The sequence below is a fragment of the Peromyscus leucopus genome, chromosome 13 (genome assembly GCF_004664715.2).
Source record: "Peromyscus leucopus breed LL Stock chromosome 13, UCI_PerLeu_2.1, whole genome shotgun sequence".
NCBI lineage: Eukaryota > Metazoa > Chordata > Mammalia > Rodentia > Cricetidae > Peromyscus > Peromyscus leucopus.
In genome coordinates, this window is record NC_051074.1 from 34,452,754 (window position 1) to 34,465,923 (window position 13,170).

General features: G+C 45.9%; 1 protein-coding gene across 1 annotated transcript in view; it reads right to left on the reverse strand.

Annotated features, from left to right (window-relative positions):
• Sgpp2 (sphingosine-1-phosphate phosphatase 2) overlaps positions 1–13,170 on the reverse strand; it is a 112,681-nt gene that overhangs the window by 53,119 nt on the left and 46,392 nt on the right. Inside the window, exon 2 of the mRNA XM_028889272.2 lies at positions 6,045–6,203. Coding sequence (XP_028745105.1) covers positions 6,045–6,056 — 12 coding nt within the window. The 5' untranslated portion in view covers positions 6,057–6,203. The remainder of the gene's footprint in view (positions 1–6,044; positions 6,204–13,170) is intronic.

Here is a 13,170-nt window from a genome sequence, read left to right on the forward strand (position 1 = left end):
GTTTAAGATCCACAGAGAGCGCAGTACCTCTGGCCACTCTGTACAGTTATAGACATCGGCCGAGCAAAAAGATCTGCCTACTGTCTGGAGGCAGCTACACTGTGAAGATATCCTATGTGGCGGGGTGCTCCTACTAAAGAGGGTGTTAAAGAGGGGGTCCTCTGCTGTTTCCCAGGACACAGAAGGCTTCTGGGGGAGCCCCATCCTGCACAGTGAAAGCAGAGGGGAAATCAGAGAGGACAGCCATTAGGTTCCCAGGGGTGCGCTGGCCTGGAGGTTCTCAGGCCTCCAGAAAATTCCACAGGCCAAAATAAAGTAGAACCTCTCGGCTATGACTGGACAGAACATTTGAGTGTGGAAGCTTGTCCCTCATCTCCCCAGCATAAGAAACAGTTCCTAATCCTCACAGACTACAGAAGCACCAATATAGGGCTTAAGTACCTCATCTCTCACTGTGGCAAGACAGCACAGGAATTCAGGAGGATGAAGGTACCCAGAGGCTAGCTGTTGGGCAGTAGGTCTACCTTCTCAGAAAATGCCCAGTTCCCTGCAGGTCAAAGCCCCACCTCCCTGAAAGGACAAAGGGCCCTTTTTTTTTTTTTTTTTTTTTTGCCTGAGGCAGTCTTTTCCACTTGGTTGCTTTGCAAATTAGGATAAGGAGATGGAAGCTGGGCCTAAGATTAGCAGGCAGCCTTCCCTCTAAGGGCCTCTAATTCAGAAACCACAGTACCAAAGCTTTTCACCTTTACTGTCCTTCAGATCCCAGGGATGCTCCAGTCTTCCAACAGGGTTGTTAAAAAAAAAAAAATCTGGGACATGCAGTCAGCAGGTGGCTGTGAGGATGAGATGTCACAGGAAAGCATAGCACAAAGAACTGAGAGGAGCTTGTGTCCTGTGGCCACAGAACACACAGGACACCTGTGACACGAGGTGGAGCCTTCCTAACCAAATGGTAAAGGGGTTTCTGAGTGACTGCAGTAGCCATCGGAGGTGGCATACTGCGGTGGATAGGGAGGATGGGTGGAATGGGATGGATTTGGGGATAAGACCCGGGGTGACCACTACAGGCTGAACTTAGTGGCTGTACCCCCTTGGGCAGGTCCACCTCTTTCTGTGTTAGTTTTCTTCGTAAAATGGGGCTCTGGGTGTATGTAGTACTTGGCGTAGAGTGTGTGCCCGATAAAAAGCTACTAGGGGAACCCATGTCCACTCAAGAATATAGCTTTGTAAAGAAAACGTTGAGATTTTAAAACACGCTTTTTAAAAATTTTATTATTTATGCATTTATGCTTTTATTTATTTTGAGACAAGTCTCACGTAGTTGGCCTTGAACTCTGACCCTCCTGCCTGCACTTTCCAGGTGCTCAGATTACAGGTGCTTGACCGCACGGCCAAGCTCAGATGAGGTTTTTGTTTGTTTGTTTATTTGTCTTAAGGAAGAGTTGTTAAAGTTTTTATTTGAGCTGGGTGTGGTGGCACACACCTTGAATCCCAGCACCCAGGAGGCAGAGGCAAGAGGAGTTCAAGGCTAGCCTGGCCTACAGAGCAAGTTCCAGGACAGCCAGAGCTATACAGAAAAACCCTGTGGGGAGGGGGGGAAGCAAATTTTTCTTGCCTGTTGACTAGTTAAGTTTCTTCCATTTGTTTTGCAAATAGGTGGGATAGATTCCGGAAAAAAGCTAGTCCAGAATGGTACCTTTCTAAGGATGCTGAGGGACTGATAATAATATGTCTGTAGGTGATGGGATGGAGCCATGATAAAAGAGAAACAGGATTCCTGACATTCTGCCATGTCAGGATGTGCCTTAGTTTTGGGGTGATATGAATATGCCTTGGCAACATCTATTTGTTTTATTGTCTTCCGTTTGAGACAGGGTCTTAGTCTGTAGGTCAGGTTGGCCCCAAACTTGTGAGTGCTAGGATTACAAGGGTGAGCCATCATATTCAGCTTATAGAGCATCAATAATCAGTATGAAACAAAATAAAGAGATACAGGGCTGTGCGTCAAGATGTGGCAGAGCATATACTTCGCATCCTCATTGCAGATCTAGTCCAACTCCATTTTTCAAGATAGTCTTCTCCTGCACTCTGTGTTTCAACCAATTTTATACTTACCTGAGCTTCCAGGCAATTACCCACCCACACAGAAGTTCAGCGAAACATCAGAAGTGATAGTTGAGTGAGCTGGGCAAAGATCTCTGCCATCCAAGTCTTAGGAGATGGGGGACAGTGGAGAAGGTGGGCACATTTCCAGTTGTTTACTCATTCTCAAATTCATATTCCCTCTCTCCCACTCTGCTTTCCTTCTCCCTCTGCCTCCCCTGCTCCTGTCTCTCTCCACGGCCTCACTGGATAGCCTAAACTGGCTCACAGTCTTCCTGCCTCAGCCTCTGACAGCAGGATTACAGTTCTATACCATTGTGCTGGTTCCTTTTTGTCAATCTGACACAAGCTAGAGTCATCTGGAAAGAGCAACCCTCCACTGAGAAAACACCCCCATCCGACTGGCCTGTAGGCAAGTCTATGAAAGCATTTGCTTGATTAGCGATTGATGTGGGAGGGCCCAGTCCACTGTGGGCAGTGTCACCCCTGGGCATCCCATATGAAAGCAGGTTGAGCCAGCCATGAGGAGTAAGCCAATAATCAGTGTTCCTCCATGGCTTCTGCATCGATTCCTGCCTGCAGATTCCTGCTTTGAGTTCCTGCCTCGGCTTCTCTTGATAATGGCCTGTAACCTGTAAGTTAAATACACCCCTTCCTTCCCATGTTGCTTCTAGTCAGCATGTTTTGTTTTTTTTTAATCATTTGTGGATGCCAGATTTTATGTAGACACACACACACACACACACACACACACACACACACACACACACACACGACAGTAGAAGTGAAACTCTTTGGGGGAATTAAAGGAACTGATGGCAGGAGAGAAAGGGGAGGGGAGGGGAGGGGCGTATGGAGGGAACATGTTCAAAGTACATTACAGACTTCCATGAAAATGTCTCTGTGAAATCCAACACTATGTACAGTGAATATATGCCAATAACAAAAAGGATGGGGAGGAATCACTTTCAGATAATGTGATAATTACAGAGAGACAGATGGAGTTGTCTACCACATGAGTCCGTTTGAAGGCTTTTTGCTTTTCATGGTTAGCCTCCACTAAAACCAATACTTGCCTCTATTATGTGTCAAAGACCAAACCAATAGACTGAGTCTAACAACCCCATCAAGACATTTACTTAATATTTAACTAAGGCTAAATTACAGATTCCACTTCAGAGGGAAAGGGGCAGAATCCCGGACGCCTCATTCTATTGCATTCCGTGCGGGTTCTAGGGGGTTTCAATCTGGCTATTGTTGGCTCTGCTTAAAGAGTCATTAATCTCAAGTGAGAACCAATTTAACAAGCCGAGACATCTTTTGAAGTGACTGGTGGGAGCAGTTTAAACAGAGGATTAGGAGATAATCACATTTTGAGTCATCTTTGGGCCCCTATAAAGCTGACCCCAGGCCAGGGGGTGTGAGGTGCAGGCCCTCTTCCACACCTCTCTAAGCAGGTGACAAGCTCCTTTGTCAGGCAAGCAGGTGGCCGTCGGAAACACTGATCTCTTTAGACACGTCGTCAACTCCGCAGTGATGCTCAGGACTGCTTCATAAAAAGATACCTAAACCCCACAGCAGTAAAACCCTCACAGGCTAGCAGGCACGAGTTCAATGTGGGCGCAGAACTGCCCTGTGCTACTGGTATCAGCTAGCTGGGTGTGAGTAATCAAACTGGGGGGAAAAAAACCGCTGTTTCTCCAACTTAAGCTCATTTATTGAGAAAGCGCAGGATCCCAAAGGGCCCCCTGGAAAGAACACTGTGCTTTTCTGGTTTTCCTTATTGCCAAAGTTGTGGCATCTACAAGAGAGAAAAAAACAACAAAACAAACAAACAAACAGAAATGGTGTATGTTTGCCAAGTCATTAAGCTTTTTCTAAACTGTCCCTTCAATTGTATTGCGTACAAGCAGCAGGCAGCGCACAAATTATTTGACACTAAATCAGCATTCATTTCAAGAGAACTGTCTGGTATTGAGGGAAACTCACAATGCAAGACAAAAATCATCGAAGACAGCCTAGCACTTTACAAAAGCATCACTATAGTCTATGCCATTCCACCCAATCTTTGCTATTTTTCTCCCTCCTACACACCACAGAGGGACCTCTTTAAAATGTCACATACATAGCACACGTGTGACCACGTGACAAGCCTCCAGGGATCTCTGGCTGTGTCCTTTCAGCTGAAATTAGTGGAGATGGCAGGCTGGAATCACAAAGTGCTTTGAACAGGGTTTCCATTCTGGGTTTCATCACTGTGGCAGTTTGACTGTATTTGGTCCCCCATAATCTCATAGGGAGTGGCATTATTAGGACGTGTGGCTTTGTTGGAGTGGTATGGCCTTGTTGGAGGAAGTGTGTCACTGTGGGGGAGGGCTTTGAGGTTTCCTACAGTCAGGATACTGCCCAGCATGTCAGTTGATGTCCTGTTGCCTACAAGACTGTAGCAGTCTCAGCTCCAGCATCACCTCTGCCTGCATGCCACCATGCTCCCCGCCATAACGATCACTGACTGAACCTCTGAAACTGTAAGCAAGCTCCCTCAACTAAATGTTTGCTTTATAAAAGTTGCCGTGGTCGTGGTGTCTCTTCACAGCCATAAAAACTCAATCTAAGGCAATCACCCAGGTCTTTCTCGTCCCACAGCCCGATCCATGGCATTGGCAGCCCTGTCAATCATCTCTCCCTACCCCTATCCACAGCTGTTTGCATCAAAAGCATGAGTCTAAGGGACTGGCCAGAGATGGATAGGTTTGTGGGATTGAACTATATAATGAACTACATATGATTGTCTTGAAACAGTCCTAGCCGACAGCAGGAGGTAACAGGGAATAGTCACAACTGTGTTGTACCTGACAACCCAACCATTCCCCAATGTCAGACCTTTGAGGCTGTGGTTCCTGGATTCCCTACACACGTAGAACATACCCTACTTCTCTGAGCGAGTTGGAACAGCCCTGTGTTGCTGAAAATAACAACACGCTACCTGTGTCACATCAGCTTTTAGGACCATGAGCCTCTGCCCCAACCTCTACGCTGTGATCATGGTGTGAGCAAACTCCCTTCTCCCCTCATTGGGGACATGCCTTGCTTCTGATCGGGAAGATAGAACCAAAAGCCATGGATTATTAGGGGAGAAGTCGGGTCTGCATAGAAACTGCCAGAATCAAGAAAGGGCTTGGACTATAATCAGAAAAATGGAAATGGTTTAGCTATGATTACACATACCTCCACACACATGTGGACATTTGCAGACAGATGCACATACCACACAAACACACACACACACACACACACACACACACACACACACACACCACCCCTCACAGCTGTGCAAAAGAACAACAACAACAAAAAACAAACACAAACAAACAAACACATCGACCCAGAACTTTCTCCCAACCAAGGCTAAGAGACAGGGTCCCAAGGAAACAGCAGGATGGGGGCTCTTGCTGTACACCTGACTCATCACAGCTGTCTCGTGTGTTACCCCCTAGGCAGGCACTCAGCCGAGGATGTTTTGACCTCTCCAATGTATGAAGAGTCATTGCTTCCCAGTGCTTGGAATTTCTGCTCTACAGCTTCTAGTTAGATTTTTATCAAATTTTATTAATATAGCCTCTTGGAAGGTTTTACCCCACACTCCACAAGAGTTCTTACAAAGCTCCTTTCTTCCCTGCCCAGTGTCTTACCTCTCTTCTAGTCTGTTTTCTTATAGAAGGGAGAATATCAAACAAGTACATGAAGGCACAGGTTGGCCTGGTTTTTTTGCAAATAAAATGCACTATGCTTTTTCTAAACTAAACTAGAGCAAATAGCAAAATCTTGTGCAAGCAGTGTTAAGGGAGAAAGACCACCTGTTCAAGATACTTGCATACCAAGTGCAGGTAATCACCTTAGACGTGTCTGTGATAAGTAAATAATAATGACAAAATACTTACAACCCATATCATGACCAGTCTTCTGGACAAATAAGGATCAATATTCCAGTGGGTGAACGGGAGAAATGTGATGTAGAAGACTTCCTGGCCCAAGGCGGCTGAAAACCGGAACAGGTAATAGTAGAAATAATTCTTCACAACGTGCTTCTCTACATAAGCCTGTAAGACAAAGGCCGGGAGATCCTGAGTTCATTCAACGTGTCTGGAAAAACCTTGCCTAAAACTCACCAGCAGGGTGCTGCCTCATCCTGTTACTGTGGTCTCATTAACACCAGCCGGTATCATTGCTGAACATCTGCCAGCCCCAGCTTGTAAACAGAAGCACAGGAGACATTAGGGTTTGTTGTTGTTGTTTGCTTTGTTTTGTTTTTACGATTAAACATGTAGCATCAAAGGCAGACGTATGAGGAGAAGCTCCTCTCTGCCTCCACACATCCGCGTGTGCACGTAAAACAAACCAGAGCCTCTGTCTTGTGTGTATAGAAGGCTAGAAACCTGTAGGAGGACCAGAGCGGCCCAGTACCATATGGGTTCCTGAAATTCAGAGGAGAAAAATGATGCTTCTCTCAAAGATAGCCATTCATGCCATCCAAGTACTGACGGGTGTAGCATGAATCTTAAAGAGTCTTATTAATAAGAATGAACCTGGGGGCAGTTATTGGGGTGAATACTGGAAGGTCAGAGAGACAGAACAAGCCACAGCTAACCTCATCTGGCCAACTTCTCAGCTGATCTTGTTTCCTCAGACTGGAAGCCTCTGTGTCCTCATATCCGAATGGTTCTCAGCTGAACTGTGCTGCTCAAAACCTAAAAGCTTAACCAGCCAAATGCTTCTAGTTTCTGGTCCTCATACCTTATATACCGTTCTGCCTTCTACTACCACTCCCTGGGATTAAAGGCAAGTTTCACCATGCCTGGCTGTTTCCAATGTGGCCTTGAACTCACAGAGATCCAGAGGGATTTCTACCTCTGGAATGCTAGGATTAAAGGCGTGAGTGCCACCATTTTCTGGCCTCTGTATCTAGTGGCTGTCTGTTCTCTGATCCCAGATTAGTTTATTAGTGTGGACAATATTTTGGGGAACACAATGCTACCACAGACGGGGCCTAACCTTGCTTAGCTTCTGAGATCAGGTGAGAGCAGACACATGCAGGGTGGTATAGTCTCTAGAACATATGAATATATCACCTTGCAGAACAAAGGGTCACTGCAAATACAATTCCGGCGATGAAGTGGAGGTAAAGCTGCTTTCCTAGATCATCCGTGTGGGCTCTGTAGTCACAGGGATCCTTTCACAAGATGGAGTGAGCGTGTGCCACCAGGCTTCTGGGCCTGGCTTCCAAGCTCAGGAGCCCATTTTGACTGTTGGGCATGTCTTTTCCCTGTCTTTTATGTATTTATTTATTTATTCATCTATTTATTTTACATCCAGGCCTCGGCCTCCCCCTATCCTCTTCTCCCAGTCCCTCCTTCCCTCCTCCAACCCTGCTTCCACCCACCCCCCCAATCCCCTCGTCTCCCATTTGCATCCAGAAAAGGGCAGGTCATAAGTATCAACAAAATATGGCATATCAAGTTGCAGTAAGACTAAGCACCTCCCCATGTATTAAGGCTGGGCAAGGCGTCCCAGTATGAGGAGTAGGGTCCCAAAAGCCAGTAAAAGAGTCAGAGACAGCCCCTGTTCCCATTGTTAGGAGTCCCACAAGAGGACCAAGCTACACAACTGTAAAATATACACAGAGTACCTAGGTCATTCCCATACAGGAGAGCATGGAGAGAGAGAGTTCTTGAGGGGGGCTGCTAGGTCATGCATTTCGGGATTTGGTTGAAACCTGGTGCAGGAGAATCTCCCAAGTGTCTACGGGAAGGACCGCAGCTTAGACTCCTAGCAACAGCAGATACGTAGCCTGAACTGGCCATCTCCTGTGACCAGACTGGTGCCTGGCCCAATTGTTATCAGAGAGGCATCATCCAGCCACTGATGGAGGCAGATGCAGAGACCCACTGCTAAACATTAGGTGGAGTTTAGACATCCTGCAGAGGAGGAGAATGTAGGAGCTGAGGGGTCAAGGTCCACAGAGGGCTCACACAGTCAACTAGCCTGGGCTCATAGGGGCTCGCAGAGACTGAACTGTCTTTTCCCCTTCTTAATAAACTGTCTCTATTTCTATCACTCAAGATACAAAGGAAGAAGGAGGCAGAGACGTCAGAACCAAAGAGCTAGGTGGAAATGCTGGCCAGCTAGATTTGAGGATAGAGGAAGGGACCACGAGCCAAGGAGGGCAGGGTGTGCATTCTCTGAAAGCTTAAAGTACGGGAACAGACTTCTCCCTTAAGTCTCTAGAAGGAGTCGGGACCTGGATGACACCATGACTTCAGTCAGTAAAGGTCCATTTTAGACTTCTCACTACCAGATGTCTAAGGGGTAAGTTCCTGGTGCTTTAAGCTACTCAGTTAGTAGTGACTTGTTTCAATAGCAATAGATAACTCAGCCAGGGACATGAGAAAAATACTTGTCTCTACATTTTAGTTCACCTTTTAAATAGGACTAATAAAGGCACACCACAGGGATGGTGTCAAAATACAGCAAGTACCCATGGGGGATGTTAAACTGTTCTCCCATCTTGTCACCTGCCTGCCATCCCCTTATCCTGGAACAGGCAGAAGGGGAAATTGCCAGGACGGAGCAGATAATGCACCTCAATACAGCGTGTGACTGATCTGCCAGCTTGTCACAGTCTAGACTCATCTGGAAAGAGAGTGTCAACCAGGAATATTGTGCTTTGTATTGGCCCGAGGGCATGCCTGTGCGGGATTGTCTTAACTAGGTCAATTGATGTGGGAAAGCAGGCCCACTGTGGGCAGCACTATTCCCTAGGCAGGGAGTCCTGGACTGTTTAGTAATGGAGAAATGGAATGGAGCGTAAGCAAGCAAGGATGTGTACATTCATTCTCTCTGCTCATGGCTTTGACTTCACTACCCCACAACAATGGATCACAACCTAGATTTGTAAGCTGAAATAAACTACCTTCCCCGTATTTGCTTTTTGTTATTTTGTCATAGCAACAAAAAATGAAAGTAGAGCACCATGGTAAACACGTTTGTATTATGGCAATATTAATAGCAAATTTAACAAGAGAACATTTTACTTTGTTAAGTGAATCAAAAAAATCTCTTGTCTCTCTGTCTCTGTCTCTTTGTCTCTGTGCCCCCCCCCTTCTGGTGGAGACAGGGACTCACCATGTATATAACCTAGGCTGGCCTGGAACTTGCTATATCACACAGTTGCTTCAAACCTGACAGTGATCCTCCTAGGCTTCCCAAATGCTAGGATTATGGGTGTATGGCATGATGCCAGATTTATAAGGATTTCAATGCCGCTGAAAGTCATACACATTACAAAACTTAAATGCAGACACTGAAGATAAGGAGGATGGCGGGGAGGGAAGGTGGGGTGAGGGTAGGGGTGGGGGCAGCATTAGACTGGGAGGCCTCCTAAAGACGTACAGGTCTGCAATTTTGTTTCGTTTTATGCCAAGTCAGGGGTCTTTGAATTCTCAAGGGAAAAGTCATATGCATTTATTCTACAGAAATTCACCCTTGGCCTATAAAGTTCAGCAGCTACACTGTGACCTGGGGATATTCTAGAGAGCAGGTATGGCAGGAATTCTCATTTGCTAAGGGGCACTGTAGAGGATAATTTGGAGGAAATAAATTTTTAAAGGGCCAGTGTTTTGGAGAACTTGGAAACAGCCAACATTACTTTTATATTTCAGGCATTAAAAAAAAAAAAAAGATGACCTTGAAAATTGCACAAATACACTATACTTGGTACTGCTGGCTCTCTCCCAGGTGTGCATCTCTCCATCTTTTCTTCTCTGAAAGGTTCAGCATCTCAGCCTCCCCAACAGCACCCTGGAACTCAGGGGGAAAGGTCAATGCCTCTTGCACCAGGAGGTGATCTGGAGTCACCAGAACCGGTCACGGTTAGCTTGAGAATTCAGTCTCAAGTCAAGAGCACACAAGGATTACCCTGAGTGTGGTTCAGGTAACAGTGGCAAATCCTGTAGGTTGAAAGGGGAGTAGTCCTTGCTTCTGGGGGTGAAATTTACTTCTAAATGAATTTAGAGAGAATGGAAGTACAGCAACCCTAAACAAGAAAGACAACAATACATGAAAGAATTCTTCCAGGTAACATCTCTGGATACATGACTAAATAACGTGAAAGCCAAGTTTTATCACTAAAGTCTTAGTTAATAGGTACCCAAGTAAAGTGGTAAGTTATTATCTTTTTAGAAACAGAATCTGAGTTTCTGAGCAGAGATATGGTTCAGTGACTGGGTGAGCCTCACTGTGCATATTTGCTGTGCAAATACGAAGACGTGATTTGAGCTCTCTAGAATCACACAGAGCCGAGCACTTCGTGAGCATCTGTAATCTCAGCACTCCTAGAAGACAGAAGGCAGAAACAGGAACGTTCAGAAGCTCATGGACCAGGGAACCCACAGTACACAGCAGTGGACGACAAAGAAATTCCGTCTCAAACAACGTGGAAGGTAAGGATGGGTGCTCAAGGTTGTCCCCTGACCTCCACAGCACAGGCGCATGCTCATTCACACCAGCAAAGACATTATTTTACAAGAGGAGAATCTGAGTTTCCCTTGAAGGAGATCTCAATGTGTAGAGCTTTACTATAGCTCAGGAAAGAACCCGAACTGCATTTCTCGGGTGTGTGTTGGTCTCCTCTGGGAACCACTACAGAGGCAAGGACCAGGGCTTAGAAATGGAGATGGGGAGTAAAGGAAGCTGAGAAGAGAGGCCAGAGCTAAGAGAAAGAAGTCCTTGCCCTAGATCCCTACTTCCCTGATCCCAGCTTGCCACATGGAAGGGACCTTTTAGCCCAGGTGCTTGGGCAGTGTTTTGGGGTCCTTGTCTAGGAGAGAAAGATCAGCATGTTGTATTACAGGAAAGAGTGAGGTAGTATTAAACACGGCCATGCAGGTTGACAGAGAACAGTCATTAAAATGTTTGAATGCTTGTCCTTGGCGGGTGACTTCTGTACTGTGATTTTTTTCCCCTTCCAGCTTAATACATGTTAGGATTTTTTTCTGTTATTAAAACAAAAGCCAAATGCTTTTTAGTTGCATATCATTTGTCACACAGCCAAATAAGAATGTCTGTCTGGTAAACAAGGGTGATAAAATGGAAATTATCCCCACAGGCATTAATCCAGACTGCAAAATGTCATCGATTTTCTCATTAGTGTATCTTATGGCTTGCTTGTGTTTTTCTAGGGCATTTTGGTTTTTTTCCGTATGTTTTGTTTTTGTGATCTCAGTTTCCTAATCACACCTTTCCTGTTTGACCATGAATTCTCCAAATGCGCATTCTCCTCTATGGGGGTTCCCATCGTGGTGACACAGGGGAGTTGCTGGTATTTGCGGGTAGCCCATCTCCTGCAAGGCTGTAGTGAGTGAGTAAGAAAGTGAGAAGGGACCAGGGTGGCTGCCTGAGTGAGACAGCCAATGGCCAGAACGGATGGCTTCTTGACTCAGCTTTGTTCAGAATAGCTGAGCAGCGTTTTGTTTTCTAAACATGAGCCCAGGAGTCCTAAATGCCAAGGATATTCACCCAGGTCAGTGAGGCTGTATTATCAGACAGGGCTGATCCAGACAGCAGAGAGTGCCCAGCAGACCTGGCAGCCTGCCCAGGCTTTCAGAGGAAGGACAGCAGAAAAGACTTAGTCAAAACGAAGTGTGACCTTGGGGAAGCCCATTGACCTTTCTGCCCCGTGCTGGCCTTAATTGTGAAAGATGGAAAGGACAAAGCAGATTGGCTCAGTTGATTTATTTGTAAGCATCTACCTCTGAGCTACGTCCGTCCCTCCCCTTACTCTCTAGACCAAGTATGGCTCTTTCAAACGGGAGATCCTCCTGCTTTGCTTGACCTGAGGGATTATTGGGCGGGCGCCACCACACCTGGCCTCCGTTGCTTTTTACTGCATGATTCAACTGAGAGGCAGCAGGAGGAAACAGCTCATCAAATAAGATGTTGCCCCCCAACTGGAACACAACGATGCAAGACTGAATGTCCAAACAGGTTGAAAGTGAGGAGGAGCCTGGGGAAGCTGTCGTAGGCCACATCTCTCCTCCAAAGCCCTCAGCAGCACCCATCAGGGAAGTGTGGCAATCAGCTTAAAAAACCACTGAGCTTAGTGTTTCTTCCTGGCCCAGACATCACCTTCCTGTCATTAACCTTTGGCCCCAAGCACGTGGGCTGTAGCTGTGCCCGCCTAACTTTGAGGTCTTTAAGGTGAACTCGGGAAGAACCTCGAGGCAAGGTCATGCTACCTGCCTATCCTTTTCTCACATTAAAGCTATAAATATGCCTTCTTCCAAAGGTCAAGTTCAAGACATCGCACTATTACAACAGACCTAGAAGAAGTCCGTACTGAGAGGACAGCATGCAAGTCTAAGCAGGCTACTTTCATCAGGGGCAGTAGAAGCAGCTCACTCTCGAGGCTGAGAGACATTAAACCCATTAGACACTTGTTTTTAAATGACTTTAAGACCCAAAGGCCTTTTACAGAATATACCAATGGCACTCTGTCCTTAGCAATGGTTTATCAAAAGGAGAACATTATCATTTAACGTTCTTAATTGGGCTTTATTTTGTTGTTGTTGTTGTTGTTGTTGTTTGGTTAGTTTTGTTTTCAAGATAGGGTTTCTCTGTACAGCCTTAGCTGGCCTGGAACTCTCTGTAGACCAGGATGGCCTCGAACTTATAGAGATCCACCTGTCTTTGCCTCCCAAGTGCTGGGATTAAAGGTATGCACCACCACCGCCCAGCTTGGGCTTCATTTTTTATTCTAGAACCTGGTAACACTTTATTATACAACACAATAAATGTTCCATGAGCCCGGCAGAACATTCTAGAGCTCTGGTTCTCAACCTTCCTAATGCTGTGACCCTTTAATACAGTTCCTCATGTTGTGGTGACCCCAACATAAAATTATTTTCATTGCTACTTCATAACTGTAATTTTGCTACTGTTATGAACCAGAATGTAAATATCTGATATACAGGATATTTGATTTGTGACCCCTGTGAAAATGTCATTTGATCC